At 40.4% G+C, this 18,812-nt stretch overlaps 2 protein-coding genes across 6 annotated transcripts in view; both read right to left on the reverse strand.

Moving 5' to 3' along the window:
• The window catches only part of LOC132449502 (uncharacterized), a 58,183-nt gene extending 41,477 nt beyond the window's left edge, over positions 1-16,706 (reverse strand). The window contains exons 1-3 of one of the 5 annotated variants that reach the window (XM_060041177.1): positions 15,706-16,328; positions 15,223-15,516; positions 14,661-14,696 (exon numbers count right to left, since the gene is read on the reverse strand). In XM_060041177.1, the coding sequence (XP_059897160.1) occupies positions 14,661-14,696; positions 15,223-15,516; positions 15,706-15,730 (355 nt within the window). In that variant the 5' untranslated portion in view covers positions 15,731-16,328. Of the gene's footprint in view, positions 1-14,660; positions 14,697-15,222; positions 15,517-15,705 lie in introns of all 5 variants that reach the window. The other 4 variants (XM_060041180.1, XM_060041176.1, XM_060041179.1 and 1 more) reach the window with 4 other exon arrangements.
• Positions 16,707-16,835: 129 nt separating this feature from the next.
• The window catches only part of LOC132449500 (uncharacterized), a 55,829-nt gene continuing 53,852 nt past the window's right edge, over positions 16,836-18,812 (reverse strand). Inside the window, exons 10-12 of the mRNA XM_060041162.1 lie at positions 17,684-17,737; positions 17,303-17,392; positions 16,836-17,030 (exon numbers count right to left, since the gene is read on the reverse strand). Of these exons, the coding sequence (XP_059897145.1) occupies positions 16,914-17,030; positions 17,303-17,392; positions 17,684-17,737 (261 nt within the window). The 3' untranslated portion in view covers positions 16,836-16,913. The remainder of the gene's footprint in view (positions 17,031-17,302; positions 17,393-17,683; positions 17,738-18,812) is intronic.

The following is an 18,812-nucleotide window of genomic DNA, read 5'->3' on the forward strand; positions in this document are numbered from 1 at the left end:
GTCCTAAAATATTGCATTTCCCATTCAGATAATAAAGATTAATAAAGATCATACACATTCACTGACTGAAGATTATGTAAGGAAAATGTACATTTCTCGCTAGAAATGTCATTAGAAACGCGTTTAATGGTGTATCTGTCCTAAAATATTGCATTTCCCATTCAGATAATAAAGATTAATATGAGCTACGCCGTGTTCCGGAGCCGCGGGGGATTCTGGGAATTGGGGTTCTCAGTTGACAAATGGGGCTTTTGTTAACTTGTTTTGTTGTTAGGATTAAGTGGGGTTAATGGGTTCGGGATGTTATGTGGTTGCGTGTTGTTCTATTAACATTGTTCGTGTGTTCATTATTGTCGATACGTCATCCCTCTCCACCACTCTATACTGTAAAAACACATGTTCAAGTTGAATGATAATGCATGAATTTATTCTTTATTCTGCCATAGTAACACGGTAAATAAATGGCAAAAATAGGCTGAGAACGAATTCGTATTTACGATATTGTAGCGACCCTGGGACAATTAAATTGTTTTTGTGTTATGTGTTGCATTGTATTTCGTTGTCCGTTATGCCAGTTGTTCTGTGTGTGCATGTATTGTAATGTTCTTCTTGTCAATCAGTGTGAGGGCGAATCATTAGGTCAGCTGGGGGAGGGCCTTGGAAGAACACGAGGGTGGGGGCCTGCACGTGAGTGAGACCGTGTTGGGGGTTGCCGGGGTAACCGGGGTTTGTTTTGGGTGGGATTTCTGCCGTTGGTTACGGGTTTCAGTGACCTGGTTTTGGTCCATTAAAAGTTCCTTCAATTACTAATGACTCGACATCGTTATGTCACCTGCGAGGTCATTACAATATGTTCAATAAAACGTAATCACGGACAAAATACGTTTTTTAGACAAACGTAATTGAGAATGCCGAATAGTTCTCTGGGAACGTAATTTTGATGAGAAAGGGTTGCCCGCACATGTAGAGGGCCTCGTTCGCTCGTTTTGGATAAATTCCAATGGGTCGTAATCTGTGGCGGAACAAACCAACGTGGTCGTATTTTCCGAGAGGACAGGCTGATACTGGACATTGATTGGTTTGTGAGTCTGACGTCACCGTTCACCGGTATAGCCTTCATGAATGAATGAAGAAACGTGTGAACATAATTTCCTGCAGCTCAGTTCAGGCAGCCGCCCAGACAACGCACACTTCCCGCTTTGACCACAGCTATAGCCCTAGATAAAGAAATCAACAAAGCAACCCCCGCTCCTACAGTTACCCCGTCAGCAGCTAATTTCTCCTCTTGTGACATGTTGATATAACGTTGGACTATTAACATTACAATCAAACGTACGCTTCCCCGAGAGGTAGACCTATGCCTATATGCTGACAATAATGTGTTATCGAAATTTAACGTAGCCTATTAAGGATACATTTCAATTAAATGTAGCCTGTAATCCAAGAGGTAGCTTAAATAAATAACAACAAAAATGTTGAGAACGAACCTATTTGCAATATGTTCAATAAGACGTAATCAGGGACAAAATAACGTTAAATTAAACGTTTCCCGAAAGGGAAATATGCCTTAATGACAATAATGTGCTATACGTTGACATTTAACATATTTGGAATGCGTTTCAACCAAACATAATCCTAGAGGTAAATGAATGGCAAAAAATAGGTTGACAACGAACGTATTTGCGATATGTTCAATAACACGTATCCACAGCCAAGATACGTTTTTCAGACAAAACACGTTAAATGAAACGTTCCCTGAAAGGGAGATATGCCTTAATGACAATAATGTGCTATACGTTGACATTTAACCTATCTGGGATACGTTTCAACCAAACATAATCCTAGAGGTTAATAAATGGCAAAAAAATAGGCTGAGGACGAATGTATTTGCAATACGTTCAATAAAACGTAATCGCGGACAAAATACGTTTTATGACAAACGTAATTGAGAATGCCGAATAGTTCTCTGGGAACGTAATTTTGACGAGACAGGGTTGGTTAGAGAGAACAATCAGTTATGTAATGTTTAGCAAACTATACACCTTTTGATTTGAATAAATAACTTTAAGGCCATCAAACACAAACACCCACTGATAACTTTGCTAGTTTTTATTATCTTGTTTATTTAAAGTCCTTACCTTTGTATGATGAAGACAAAACCATATTTGTCTGTCTGTATGTCTGTCTTTCTGTCTGTCTGATAGCTCAAACTACTGCTCACTGTGGAGAGCAAGGCTTCTTATAGTGTTCTCTCACTTCCTCAAACCTCCAACACTTTACTCTCCTCTTTTTTCACATGAGAGATTACCTGGTACAGACATGAACCATAAAAACATATCAGTAAATTGTGAAGGTGGACTTATTTGGGTATATAATAACATATCCTATTTGTTTGTAATAACGTCTAATCAGTGATAGAAAAATACGATGGTTTACCTTTGCTAGCCCTTAATGGCCTAAAAAGTAGCATGTGAAACACTTTTCCTCTGATCTCAAACTATTGGGTTGTATTTATCGTCTATTTTTATTGAATGAACAGTTCAATTTCACAACGATTGTACAACATGAACATTATGCAAAATGGTGAGGAGCAGGCCTATTGTATTATTTTAATTTTGTTAAAATGTGGAAGTGGTAAACAGGTAAACAACAGGAAATTATATATTTTTAATCGCTCATCACAAACCTAAGAAGAAATCAGGTTTCTCAAGTCAACGTTGACACAGGCGTTACCTTACAGAGATATTTAATATAAAGCTCACCAAATACACTCATATATACTCGACATAATGCCAAAACAGAAAAATGTGTCAAGCAACTTAAATATAAAAAAGCATGAGCTAAAACCTCAGATTTGCACCCCTAACTTTAAACACATTTACACATAAACTTACCATTCCTTTTAATACGGTCTCACTGTAGCCAGGGATGTTTAATAAGAACAGTTCTAGGCCGACTTTTTTACATTACCCATCAGTTTAGTCTCTGACGCCCTCTAAAGGCTGTCTAAATACTAGCAATTTCATAAGATATGAAGCCTCCTTCATCGATACGAGACCGTAAATATTTGCAATTTATGATTAAATGTAATAAACTTTGGTAATTTGTGATTACCGGTAATTAATTGTACATCACTTTTCCCTCTGATAACCCTCATGTGAAAGAGCATTCAGCAATTATTGATAAAAAAATTGTGTTTCCATCTGAAGGTAAATATGGATTATGGACAATAACAGTTTTTTATCTTTTTATATATTCATAATTTCTACTGCTGGCTGCTGCTGCTGGCTATGTTTCATCCCGTACACATCTGAAGTCGTTTTGTTATTAGCTTGTTGGTTGACGGTGGCGTCCACATCACCAGCCTTCTCTCCACATCTGGGAGAGGCCCTCACTGAGGAGTAGGTCACTGCATTGCTGGAACCGTCCTCAACCTAAAGGGTGGCATGGAAGGCGTATGTTGGACCTCCGCCCTGATCTCCGTCCACACTGAGATACTGTGACACGGTCAGGAGTTGTGGAGTTAGACGCATTAGATTCATATACCATAGTTATTGTATTATGCTCAATTAAATTACTTTCACCCCCTTTTTATTAATATATGCCGCATCTTTATGTCATGCCATAATTACATGGATAAATTGCGTCTGTGTGTGTGTGTGTGTGTGTGTGTGTGTGTGTGTGTGTGTGTGTGTGTGTGTGAGTGTGTGATAAAAGGATGAATAAGTCTCACCTGGTCATGAAGGCCTCCTATGACTGGTAGGGTGTCCCTGATAGAGTTCAGACCCTGCACCCAGTACAGGAACCCAGTTACTCATCAGCTGGTCTCACCAGTGGTGGGGTCCCCAACAGCTTTTGGCCAATGACCCCATTTTTAGATCAGAACCATTTTGTGACCCCAACACATTTTATGCGTCTGCTAACTCTTTATCCCAATCAACATCTGTTCATCATATGGAAGTCCCAGTGGATTTTCCTTGTAGTAGTTTCCTACAAGGTTGGTTATGTTTGGTGTGTATATATGGTTATGTATGGTGTGTATATTTTTTATTTTATAATAAAATATGTATTAAATATAAGTCATCTCCCACAACCCCAAGTGGGGACCGACCCCGAGGCTGAAAACCCTGGTTTACACAACCCAGTGGTGATAATAACTGACGCTATAATGCAGTAATGATGCTGTTGTAAACTATATTGTTGTATTAATGCCATTTGTTAGCATTATTATTTTGTTATAAGCAGACTTTCTATATAACTAGGATGATAGAATAGGCCTGCAAGATAGTCTAGTGATTATGGTGACTTCCAGCCAAAAGCTTCTGGATTTTAACCCCAATGTCTAACTATAAGAGGACAATATCCCTACCTACCCCTTAATTATCTCAGTCGCTTTGGATTGAAACAGCTGTTTAAATGACTGAAAGTAAGTTCATGTCCTTTATAAATGATTCAGATTCTTCATCTCAACACAGCCGTGCTGCAGATGTGTTGTTTGTTCAGTGGTTCCCACGCTGCAGACCTTCATGTGTCAAAGCGTAAGGGGAAGTCATTTTATTTTTGTACCTCGCGGTCAGCGATAGTCAGATTATTAACACTCATGCCTGAGGCCCCCTTGAGTTATAATGCTACATTGTGTAGCATTATAACCACGGAATGCCCCTCTACTAATATTGAGCTGGATGGTTTTAATGCTATTTCTTATTCAACCAAATAGTTTAAGTTTTGTGTTTTAAACTCACAATGGTTGTGGTGTCCTTTGGCCTCTTGTTTCCTGTGAAGAGAAAGCCACAGTGAACATTTCCATGGCGATATAAACGGTGTGTAGACAGATGTAGACGTGACAACATGATGGTGTCAATGGTCTCCTCTCACCTCTCCTTTTATGCCAGCGAATGAGGAGAACCAGGCCCACGATCAACAGGACCGCTGTACCCAGCGCTACCCCTGCAGCTAACCCTGGGTCTATAGGTCCACCTGAACACAGGAAGAGGTTACCTTCCTCTGGTTCATAGTCGGCAGGATCTCAGATGAATTAAGAGCCTACATGGGTAGACCTATTTTGGAAACCATAGAAAAGACTAAAGGTTAAACAGACATACGCACAATATTTGATGATAGAATACAGAAAATTATCCTAGTTTTTATAGAGGTTGACCCAAATTTGAACCCCACGTTTTCACCTTTATGAACATGTGTACGTTCATGTCCTTCGATATCTTACAGCCGTTTCATTTGCAGACGTGTTGCTGTGGCCATCGGTTCACATGCGGCTGGACATTCATCTCTGTCACAGCGTATGGGGAAGCATTTTATTTTTGTCTGTCTGTCAGATGACTCAAACTACTGCTCACTGTGGACAGCAAGGCTTCTTATAGCGAGTGTTCTCTCACTTCCTCAAACCTCTTTACTCTCCTCCTTTTTCACGCGAGGGATTATTAGATACAGACTTGGAGCGTTAAAACTTAAAGTAAAATCGTGTAGAGGGCAAAAAATGACATTTCCTTGTTGTTTGTAATGGCATCTCATCAGTGATACAAAAATATTATAGTTTACCTTTGCTAGCGCTTAATAGCATAGGAAGTAGCCCACATGTGAAATGCTTTGCCTCTGATCTCAAACCATTAAGTTATATCGTCTATTTTTGTTGAACATATTTATTGAATATCAGGTCAATGTCATTACCAAATGATAACATAATGAACAATGCTGATGAGCAGGCCTGTTGTATTATTTTCAGATACAACAGGCCTACATATTTTTAATTGCTCATCTGAAACCTAAGTAGAAAGCAGGTTTCCCAAGTCAACGTTAACACAGGCATTTCCTTACAGAGTTCTTTAATATAAAGCCACCACACACACACTTAACTCACTCTACATAATGCCAAAACAGAGAAAGTTGTCATGCAGAACAAAGAAACTCAAAAATAAAAAAAGCATGAGCTAAACCTCAGATTCACACCCCTCACTTTAATCACATTTACACACTGTAAACTTAACATTCCTTTTAATACGGTCTCACTGTAGCCATGGATGTTTAATAAAAACAGTTTTAGGCCTACATTTTCCCATTCCCATTAATTTAATCTATGGCGTCCTCTAAAGGCTGTCTAAATATTAGCCTTTTCATAAATGCTTTAGTAGACTACTTTACCGATACCAGACGTGGAATTTGTTTAATTTATGATTAACTTTAATAAACTTTGGAAATTTGTAATTACCGGAAATTAATGCTGATTCCCTTTCCCTCATGTGAGCAAACATTCATCAATTATGGACCAAAAAAATAAGTTTACACCTGACGGTAAACATTGATAATTGACCGTTTTTTATTCTAAATTCTACTGCTGGCTGCTGCTGCTGGCTTTGTTTCATCACATACTCATCTGAGACTCCTAACTCTAGAAGTTAGGAGTCCTAGCCCTGTGACGGTGGTTCTGTAGCAGCCCAGCTGCAACACAGGAAGAGTTCAGGTTAAGAGTTTCATTCGAGGGCGGCAGCAGCTCAGGAGGTAAAGCAGGTCCTATGGAGATTGGAAGGTTGCTGGTTCGAGCCCCTGCTCCTCCAGGCTCAGTGATGAGGTCTCCCTGAGCAAGACCCCTGACCCAACCCTAACTGCTCCACGACAAGCTGGCTGTTCCCTTGAGGGTTGACATGAATGTATGAGCGGCTGAATGTGGTCCAAATGTGAAGCACCTTGAGCGGCCGTAGATTCGGAAAGCATCATAAAAATTGGCTTTATCTAATTTATGGAAAAAATGAAAAGAACAATTTCTATAGATAAATAATAGGAAGCTAGATTACAAGATAGTCTGTGATATGGTGTCCTAATCGCTAGACTACGTTCTGGGCAAAAGGGTCCAATGTCAAACTACACAAAGCGTATATCTCTACCTGCTCCTTATTAATGTAGCTGAATTCACTCCTCCTCACTTTGGATAAAGGCAACAAAGGTAATACGGTTGAAGTTATGTGGTGTTTAGAAATAATGCAGCAGATCCGGCCTCTCAACACAGCCGTCTGTAGAGGCGCTGCTGTGGTCCGTGGTTCCAGGCTGCACCATGGAACCAATCCTCTCTGTCTCAGCATTAGTGGAAGCATATAATTGTGTGCTGAAAACGCTCTTGCAAATACTTTGGTGTCAGACATCGTTCGATTATGAACACACATTCATGTGGCCACTATGAACACTACAAAAGTTCAACGAGTAACACAAATAGACATAAATATAAGATATTACATTTTGTGTCATGAGGATGAAATGAGCACCCAGGCACCCAGACTCACGTTCCTACAGTGTCACACTTCACTCAGTCACTATTTACTCAATTTTGATTCTAATTGAAATATAATAACTAAAACCTCCTAACCTCTTAAAAAATGCCGCAAAAACTAATTGCAGCACTAAATGCAAGTTTCATGATTTACAATTTTCTTTTTTTTTTCTAGGCCCTGGCACGTATTAAAGGGGAGTAGTCTTTCTTCAGACGAGTTACAGACAGACAATAAAGTACTTTGAGAATTCATACACTCCACTGATTGTCCACTGTGCAGATGGATTTATTTGGTTACATAACAACATTTCTGAGTAGTTTGTAGTGACATGTGATCAATGAAATAGAAGATGCATAATGTTGTCGATGCTTTGTTTGCTGGGTGCATAATTGACAATGTTTTAAAAGTCTAATTTTATTGAACTGAAGAGGAAACATCAGTTGGCCTATACTCGGTTACCACTTCATCTTAGATTATAACAATCCAAGATCTATGGTTCGCTTATACTAGTGCTGAATAGCATAAGAAATAGCTTACATGTGAAACACTTTATCTTTGATCTGAAAGCAATGGTTTTGTCATGGTCTGTGTCGTGTTTTGGTGTGTTTCCCTGTGTTTCCCTCCTGTGTTGATTACTGCTCCCTCCCCTAATGTGTCTCAGCTGTTCCTCGTTGCGTGTCTTGTGTTTGTTACTTAAGCCCTTGTCTTTCCTTTGTTCCTGGTTCTGTCATTGTGGTTGGTTGGTCCTGCGTGTTCTCTGTAGTTACCTGTGTTCCCTTGCTCCTTGCTCCTTGCTCCTTGCTCCTTGCTCCTTGCTCCTTGCTCCTTGCTCCTTGCTCCTTGCTCCTTGCTCCTTGCTCCTTGCTCCTTGCTCCTTAGCCTTTTGGCGGAAATAAAGTGCAGTTTTCGTTACCCGTCTGCATCTGGGTCCTACCTGCCTGCCTGCACACACAACCTGGTTTGCCTCTTTTTGTCAATTATATTTGGCTCTCCTCATCCATGCTTGACCAAAATGTAAGATCAAAAGCTTTTATATTTCTGTTACATCTCATTATGAACTTAAAACGCAAAATGGAGAAATCAGAATATTTTTATTGCACAGTTGAAAGTACATCTCATTTACATTTGTAGCCTATATATCTAACGCCAAACAGAATATGGTGTTTGGTAGAACAAGAAAACATTTAAATAAAAGAGCTTTAAAATAGTCGTATTATTATATAATTAACCTCACCAATAATGTTGGCTAAATACTTTTGTGTTCATTGGTCCGTTTATTATTTTTCATATATTTTGTTTGGTCTCTGGCGTCCTGTCAAGGACAACATATCAACTCATTTGAAAAACATGTTCCCATCACTTACATTTATGAGAACGCATTCAGCAATTATTGCTCCATGGATTTTGTATTCATTTCATTATTTTCGTTGAGTATAAATGTCATCTCATGTATGTACAGCCCAACCGGTGTTAAGGACTACCGAGTGTAGACCTACTGCTTGTTGTGTAGGCCTAAATGCTTGTTTAGGGACCAAGGGAAACAAAGTTTGTTCAGTCGGTAATAATGCATCTGAATACAACAACAATAAGCTATAGCTCCGACCGCTTCCCCCTGCTTCATCACGTGTTATCCAGACGTTTGTCATTTTGACAGTTGGTGGACGGTGACAAAATGGACGCCCGTGTCTGCAGTGTCCCCAGCACATCTGGGAGGGGCCCTCCGGTTGTCATAGGTAGCCGCATCGCTTAGTTCACCAGGATCCTCTTGGTCCTGTAAGAACCAAAATACATATTTTTTATTAAATCTGAATCTCCATGAAATGTCCCTTGCAGGGTTTGTCCTTTTTACAACGTATTTCCTCATTTGTTTAATGAATGTTGGTAAAACTGTACCAACAGAGACATAAACAGACTATAGTAGGCTATTACCCACACAAGAAAACACAGTCGCTCAAACACTGTCCTCAAAGCTACTCCCGCTGCTTTCTGCTCCCTCTTTGAGCCATACTTTACGAAAGTTAACTGGTGTTGACTGGTGTGACACAGACTTGTACCCATACAATTTATTCACCAATTTACACATTTCATGATATGGAAAATTATATTTTATTAGAGAAGCCAAGCCAGGAACATTTCATGGAGATTCAGATTGAAATGTAAACCTTTTAAATGTTGCTCTGTTGACTCCCCCCAACCTTCTCTGTGTCTCAGGTCCATGTGAGACCTGTGAGGTGGGCGTGGCTGAGTCTATAATGTTTACCTGTGCTGAGCCTACTGCCCTCTGCCCACCACGCTGGACCACAGAGGGGCCCCTGGGAGCCCAGTCCAGGTCCATATCCACAGTGTGCTGCTGCTACACATTCACATGAGAGAAGATGGACTCCTTAATCCCACAGGGGAAGAACTAGAGATAAAAACCTTTAAATAAGAATATAAAACAGAAAAATATACAGAAAGTAGATCTTATACACACAATAACATTAGGGTAATTAATGTGTGTTGCTGGTAGACATTAACATAAGAGAAGATAAAGTGTACTTCATTAATCCAAGGTGGGAAATAAGGGAGACTCGGCAGAAACAATAAGTGTGTGTGTGTGTAATGGGTGAAGGAGTCTCACCTGGTCACTGGCCCCTGGGCCGAGGCGTTCTCTGGCTGGCGGGGCGTCGCTGGCAGAGTTCAGACCCTGCACCAACACAGTCATCAGTTACTGCTGCTCACATCCCTCTAGCAGCCACCGCCCTCCAAAGGGACCGACCCTCTACAACTATCACTGCATCGCATCAACATTAGAGCCGCTACAGGAAACTGTGCTATGTGACCTATGGTTAAAAAATAGACTGGACAGAGTTCAGAGTAGCCAATCAGATGGAGATCATTCATAAGTGGTAGTTCAAAGGGTTTTCTAAATCCCTAAACAACAACTCAACAAAGTGCATTGTAGACTGTAGAGCTGCTCGATAATCACAAATCTGCAGTAGTCTCTTCCTTTTATATTGCTAAGCCTCATTAAACAACCCACCCTCCTATACTGCAACATTTTAAATGTTATTATTACTAACATGTAGTTAAAATGGAAGCAGCCTCTGCTAACATTGACCTGCTTAGTGTGGATCGTTCTCCACTTGTTGAGCAACACAGTAAATAGAGAACAAGTCAACCTGGCCACGAACACAACCCGTTACTGTAATTCATCCTCTTTGGTCTTTAACTCACAATGCACTCGTCAGTTGCCGCCCTGTTACATGGTGGAGAGAAAGCCACAGTCAGTTTCTCCATGGCGATAAAAACAGGTGTGTAGATGGAGACGTGACCACAAGTCAAGTTAATTAAAGACTATTAGTAAAGGCCTTAACTCAGTTACAGTCCCAAAGGCCTTCACAGACCCACACTATATAAGACACCCCCTCACCCCAAGGACTAGACTGCCTTCTGGAGGACAAGGAAAACGGCACAACACAGAAATAGGTGCTGCTGTTTTGTTTAATGTTGTTCACTAAATAAAAACTCTTTGTGGCAACCCCTCTCTGGCACAGCGCCCCTGGAGGCCAAGGGGGCAGGTTGTGGAGGTGGTGTACCACCGATTCTCAACAGATGGCGCCAGTAAGAACATTGGTGCCAATCATTGAAATGCGGAGCACCTGAGGAGCGTGTGGTGGAAGCATGCTTTAAAAAGCATGCTTCCACACTCATTCAGGACTCTCCTGGTTCGCGTGTGCGGAGTGACCAGTCTCGTGGGTGACGTGATTCCACCCGGAGGAAGAAGACTGTGAATTCCTCCAAAGCTGAGTTTTGTTTGCTTTGATAGATAAATAATTTATGTTTGAATAAAAGTGCCATTTTGGCTTTAAGTAAGCTCCAGGTCGTGTGCTGATTGGAAGGAGGCGGCTCACTCACCAAGACGGGTTGCCACATCTTCAAGACAAATTTCTCTCTCTCCCCCCCCCACCCCCCCCCTCCCTCTCCCTCGCTCTCGCTCTCGCGCTCCTCACCTCTGGTTCTCCACCAGCCAATGAGGCGGAGCAGAACCACCAGGGTCAGGACGGAGAAGCCCAGCAGCACCAGGACCCGCAGCAGGACCCCCGCTGTAGGAGCTGGAAGAGATCACACCGACCTCCATGAGCTGATGGTACAACGCCTTGAGTGGTCACAGAGGGTGATGGAGGCCATTTACCATTATAACAACCAACATGGGGTTAAGTCTAGAACCACAGAGAATTAAACAGACTTTATATATAAATGATAGGATGAAAGAGGGTTGGATGGTCTACCTAAGGTGTACATATCTGGCCATGGTCTGCTATTAAAAATGAATACGGTTAAAACCGACGCACTATGGAAACGATTTGATGATAGAACACGGAATATAGTTTTAGCGGTTGACTCCCAGCCAAAAGGTTCTGGGTTTGAACCCCAGTTTGTCGAACACATTTTCAGTTCTGAACACATTTTCACTTTTGTGAAAATGTGTTCAGAACTGAAAATGTGTGTTCATGTCCTTTTAGAAAAGATGCAGATTCGATATCTCACAGCAATTTCATTGCAGACGTGTTGCTGTGGCCATCGGTTCACAAGCGGCCAGACATTCATCTCTGTCACAGCGTATGGGGAAGTATTTTGTGTGCTGATGAAGTTGTGAAATCGTTGTTAGATTATCAGATCATTAACACACATCCTATGGCCACTATGAGTCAATAGAGGTAAATATATACAGCTCACTTTGGTTTCTAATTGAACTAAAGCCTAATAACTAAAAACCTCCTTACTATAGGAAAATGTTTCATAACCATTGAAACATTAATCATGTATTTTAATGCAGATTCAGCCACACTTATTTTTTAACAGCAAAATAATAGCCTACCTTAAGACAAATAGCAGCACTAATTGGCAGTGACCCAATTGACTGACCTCCACTACCAAGTCCTCAGAGTTACATGATAGATAAAGACACCATTTTGAAACATGGCTCCTCCAGATAAGAGATGAAACACCTTTCACTGTAGTTGAGGTTGGTTGAGATGTGCTTGTGGTTTTCGCTAATGCAAATTGTGCATATGTAAATAGCAAATATAGCAAATAAAACATGAGCTCAGATCCGTCTTGTTCCCAGGCTTCATCCCACCCAAACTAGTTTGCAGACATGCTGCAATGGTAGTGGTTAATGAAGCAGGCCTACGTCACTGGCCAGCTCTGTGTTCCTGTGAACCTGAAGTAGGAAGTGTGATGGTTTCATAGGGTTGGCTGTGGTGATGGTTGGACCGTTATAACACACATGTTAATGATTTACGTGACCTAAATCCACAGATTAAGAAACACCATTTTGAAACACAACACAAGATAGAGCTGAAACACCGTTGGGTGTACGTGGTGTTGGTGTTGTTGGGGGCCTTGATGTTGGGCTGCTGCTGGCGGCTCCTTGTGGATTAAACATCAACAGAACAAAGAGAAACATGGAACAAGTCGTCAGCTACTTGTTGAGGTGTTTGACTCCCAGATAGATTGGTTGTGGGTTATTGAGGAAAACCTATTTAGATCCTTTGTGGTATGGTCATCTCGTGCTAGGTATGACTAGGAGAGTGGTAAATGTTCAACACGTGGTTTATTCTAACAGAGGCACAAGTTAAACAGGCTTGTGTTCTGGAGGTGGTTCATGAAGCATCTCCCGAACACAGGTAAACAAACAGTTATATTCGGAGGGGGCGGAGCGGTAAATAGGCCACGCCTCCATGTTCTAACTGACCCAGGTAAACCTTTGGTCTGTCTGGGCTTAAACGGAAATGGCGAAGTGGCCATGTTTTTAGTCTTTAACTTATCTTTAAAATCGTTAAAACCTTATATGGTGCGGTCCATTATGTGGTGAAGAAACCATTCATAACTGTTGTTAGCTTGACATATGTCATCAGAAATAACATAGACTAAAATAATTTACATCAGGGTTCCAACCCCAATGTCCACACTCCACAGCCTGACTGTCATGGCGTCCTTGAGCGAGCTGCCCCTAACCCCTACCTGCTCCTTAGTGACATGTGTCTGAACTCACTGTTTATATACCGTGACTAAAGCATCGGCTAAAGTGACTCAACAGAGATTTATATAGTTAACTCTCATTTAGAAATTATACAGATTCTGTTGCAACACTTGCTCATATGCTTTCCTGTGGTGGGTGGCTCTAAGTCAGGTCACACACGGACAGAAATTCTATTTGGTTTTGTAAGTATTTTAGCATGCAGAAGAAAGTGGGAAAACTTTTGTTGGTGATGCAGTGAGAGAACACATACCCAGGTCCGTGGTGTCACATGTTAATAAATTTGGTTTTGTCTCTGGCTTAACTATGATAACTCAAAACCTTTTAACTATATCAAAACACTTATCAACTCAGGCATCACTTGATGCAGAGTGTGTATCCAGCCTGAATCATGCCCCTGCAGACATGTTGTTGTGGTTAATAAAGTACATCTCTGGCCAGCTCTGTGTTTCTGTGAAACAGAAGTAGGAAGTGTGATGGGTTACTAGTGTTGGTTGTGGTGAAGTTAGATAGTTAGAAGACATAACATGATGCTCCAAGTCCACAGAGTAACAGGGATAGATAGAAACACACCATTTTAAACCATGACAGTGATAGAATACCGTTCAGTGTGTGTGTGGTTGGTGTTGATGTTGAGGGCCTTGCTGCTGGGCTGCTGCTGGCTGCTCCTTGTGGATTAAAATCAACATTTTAGACAAGCGTTTAGTTTTTATCAAGGTTTACAGTTATAACGGAAGAATGTGCGATTGTTTCATCATACTTTAGTGGAGATGTCAGAGGTTTAACAGGTTCCTCATGGTAGGCCACTCGTACCTCCACTACCAAGTACTCAGAGTTACATGATGGATAAAGACACCATTTAGAAACATGTCTCCACTCGATAGAGATGAGCTACCTTTCACTGGTGTAGTGGTTGGTTTGGATGTGCTTGTGCAAGTTGTGCTTGCTACTCCATGTGGCAAAAACAATGAAAAAACAAAGAGAAACATGGAATAAGTAAACCATCACAATAACTTTTTCCAACAAATATGATTAAAATACCATTTGAGACAAGGGATGAGAGTTTTTTCCTGCTGATTGTGTGTGTGGGCTAGATTTTTTTCTGATTTATAAATGAAGTTTATGTCTAAAATGTAATTAAACAAAAAAACAAAACAACAAAAAATAAGATATATCTACAGTTATAACTGATGATTTTGCGATGTTCTCATCCTACTTTGGTGGTGATAATGTCAGAGATTATCATGTTCCTAATGCTGGCATGCATTCATTGATTCATCCACTACCAAGTCCTCAGTTACATGATAGATAAAGACACCATTTTGAAACATGGCTCCACAAGATAAGAGATGAAATACCTTTCACTGTGGTTGTGGTTGGTCTGTTTGTGCGTGCTGCTCCATGTGCATTAAAAGCAAAGACCAACATGGAATTACTAAACGTACGTATATGAGAATTTAAGGAATAAAATAATGTAATAAATTGTCTACAGTCATATCTGATATATTCAATGGGAAAGAAAAGAGAAATACGGTGTTAGAAACTATCTTAATCACCCTTTTCAACAACTACACCAACTTCAAATCTATCCTTTTACAACAGGGTGGAGGGTTTTGTTCTGGTGGTGTGTCTGTGGGCCAGATATTATACTGATGAATAACTGAAGACCATGAGGCTTGAAGACTATAAAAATGTAACAAATAAATGAATGTAAGAAAATGTCTACAGTAATAAAGTTATCTATTAAACTGTTAAAAGTTAATCTTGTTGTCACACAGGATTCTCAAATCTCAATCAGAGGATCCATGACACTATATTCAAATATGAATAATTGAAACACTACACACGTCATATTTTTCGTAAAGTGTTTTAACCCAAAAGGGTTAATTTAGGAGAGTACATAAAAATATAAATACTCACTGATTAGTTTTACTTCATGCCGTGTATGATCAACGGGTCCTCCTGATGATGGGAACTCTCTGCAGGCGTAACGACCTTCATCTTCCTTTCTCAACTTCTTTACCTCCAGAGAACACTCCTTTGTAACATGTAGTTTTTCTTTCTTGTATTCAGACTTAACCTTCCCATCTACAACCAATTCTACAGCCGCTCCATTCTTGTAACTGAACAGCCAGGCAATATTGGAACAGTCACTCAGAGCCCCGCATGATAGAGAGGCACTATCTCCAGCTCTGAACTCTGTTCTTCCATGATCTGAGGAGAAAGTTACTTTGTTACAGTTGTCATTGATTGGAAAGATATCTGTGAGAGAGAACATTAAGTTATGTAATGTTTAGCAAACTATACTAACTATTTGAATAAATAACTTTAAGGCCATCAAACACAAATACCCACTGATAACTTTGCTAGTTTTTATTATCTTGTTTATTTAAAAGTCCTTACCTTTGTATGACGGAGAAGCAACCATATCTGTCTGTCTGTATGTCTGTCTTTCTGCTGATAGCTCAAACGACTGCTCACTGTGGGGAGCAAGGCTTCTTCTAGTGAGTGTTCTCTCACTTCCTCAAACCTCCAACACTTTACTCTCCTCTTTTTTCACATGAGAGATTACCTGGTACAGACATGGACTGTAAAAACATATCAGTAAATTGTGAAGATGGACTTATTTGGCTATATAATAACATTTCCTATTTGATTGCAATAACGTGTAATCAGTGATAGAAAAATACGATGGTTTACCTTTAGCGCTTAATGGCATAAGAAGTAGCCTACATGTGAAACACTTTTCCTCTGATCTCAAACTATTGGGTTGCATTTATCGTCTATTTTTATTGAATGAACAGTTCAATTTCATGACCAAATGATTGTACAACATGAACATTATGAAAAATGTTGAGGAGCAGGCCTATTGTATTATTTTCATTTTGTTAAAATGTAGAAGTGGTAAACAGGTAAACAACAAGAAATTACATATTTTTAATTGCTCATCTCAAACCTAAGCAGAAAGCAGGTTTCTCAAGTCAACGTTGACACAGGCATTACCTCACAGAGATATTTGATATAAAGCTCAACAAATACACTTATATGTAGGCCTACTCACTCGACATAATGGCAAAACAGAAAAAGGGGTCAAGCAACTTAAATATAAAAAAGCATGAGCTAAAACCTCCTATTTGCACCCCTCACTTTAAACACATTAACACATAAACTTACCATTCCTTTTAATACGGTCTCACTGTAGCCAAGGATGTTTAATAATAACAGTTCTAGGCCGACTTTTTCACATTCCCCATCAGTTTAGTCTATGGCGCCCTCTAAAGGCTGTCTAAATACTAGCATTTTCATAAGATATGAGCTAGTAGCCTCCTTCATCGAAACCAGACGGGAAATATTTGCAATTTATGATTAACTTTAATAAGCTTTGGTAATTTGTAATTACCGGTAATTAATTGTGAATCACTGTTTCCTCTGATTACCCTCATGTGGAAGAGCATTCAGCAATTATTGATCAAAAAAATTGTTTACAACTGAAGGTAAATATGGATTATTGACAATAACTTTTTCTTTTTTAATATATATTCATAATTTCTACAGCTGGCTGCTGCTGCTGGCTCTGTTTCATCACGTACTCATCTGAAGACGTTTTGTTATTATGCCCGTTTGTTGACGGTGGCGTAGTGTACGTCCACATCACCAGGCTTCTCTCCACATCTGGGAGAGGCCCTCACTGAGGAGTAGGTCACTGCATCGCTGGAATCGTCCTCAACCTATAGGGTGACATTGAAGGCCGTGACACGGAATGTGGTGACACTTTATACCATGACATGGAACAACTGTGATATGGAATGTTGTAATATGATGCATTCCATGGTGTGGACATGATGCTCTGTGCTTTGACGCTGCTGTGACGAGGTACGAGAGCCAGGTGGTGCAAGAGCCTTGACATGATATATCACGACAACATGTACGCTGTGACATTCAATACAGCTGCTAATATTATAGACTTCTTGTGGTGTGCTTCCACTAGGAGACAGTCTACCTGTGCTGCAGCCACGCTCCTCTGTCCCTCATACAGGACAATAGAGGCGTATGTTGGACCTCCGCCCTGATCTCCGTCCACACTGAGATGCTGTGACACGGTCAGGAGTTGTGGAGTTAGTCGGATTTGATTCATATTCCATAGTTATTGTATTATGCTCAATTAAATTACTTTCACCCTTTTAATTAATATATGCCGTGTCTTTATGTCATGGCATAATTACATGGATAAATTGCGTCAGGACGTGTGTGTGTGTGTGTGTGTGTGTGTGTGTGTGTGTGTGTGTGTGTGTGTGTGTGTGTGTGTGTGTGTGTGTGTGTGTGTGTGTGTGTGTGTGTGTGTGTGTGTGTGTGTGTGTGTGTGTGGATGAATAAGTCTCACCTGGTCATGAAGGCCTCCTATGACTGGTAGGGTGTCCCTGATAGAGTTCAGACCCTGCACCCAGTACAGGAACCCAGTTACTGATCAGCTGGAGTCACCAGTGGTGGGGTCCCCAACAGCTTTTGGCCAATGACCCCATTATTAGATCAGAATAATTTTGTGACCCCAACACATTTTGTCCATCTGCTAATTGTTTATCCCAATCAACGTCGGTTCATGATGTTAAAGTTCCAGTGAATTTTCAATCTAGGGTTAGGGTTGGACGTTCAGACGTTTATTGGAATGAAACTGTGCACAACATGCTGCTCTCCGTGAGAGTCAGGTACAAAAGGGAAGAGAAAGGGAACATTTCACTTCTGAAAGGTTTCATCAGTCACACGTGACTCCATGCCATATTTGGCGTAACAACGCCTCCTCCTAGACAAATAGCTAGACCCTCTAAAGGCTGTCTAAATATTAGCCTTTTCTTAAGAAATGCTTTAGTAGACTACTTCATCGATACCAGACGTGTAATTTGTTAATTTTATGTTTAAATTTAATAAACTTAGTAAATTTGTAATTACCGGTAATTAATGGTTATTCACTTTCCCTCACGTGAAAAAGCATTCATCAATTATTGATTATGGTGTCCTAATCACTAGACTAGGTTCTGGACAAAAGGGTCCAATATCAAACTGCACAAAGCGTATATCCCTACCTGCTCCTTAATAATGTAATGTATCTGAATTCACTCTTACTCACTTTGGATAACAGCGGCTGCTAAATTGACTAAAGAGTAATATGGTTGAAGCTATGTGGTGTTTAGAGATGATGCAGCAGATCCGGCCTCTCAACACAGCCGTCTGTAGAGGCACTGCTGTGGTCCGTGGTTCCCAGGCTGCACCATGGAACCAACCCTCTCTGTCACGGCATTAGTGGAAGCTTATAATTGTGTGCTGAAAACGCTCTTGCAAATACTTTGGTGTCAGACATTGTCCGATAATGATCACACATTCAAGTGACCACTATGAACACTACAAAAGTTCAGAGTAACACAAATAGACATAAATATAAAATATTACATTTTGTGTCATGAGGATGAAATGAACACCCAGGCACCTAGGCTCACGTTCCCACAGTGTCACACTTC

The sequence above is a fragment of the Gadus macrocephalus genome, chromosome 21 (assembly GCF_031168955.1).
Source record: "Gadus macrocephalus chromosome 21, ASM3116895v1".
Lineage (NCBI taxonomy): Eukaryota > Metazoa > Chordata > Actinopteri > Gadiformes > Gadidae > Gadus > Gadus macrocephalus.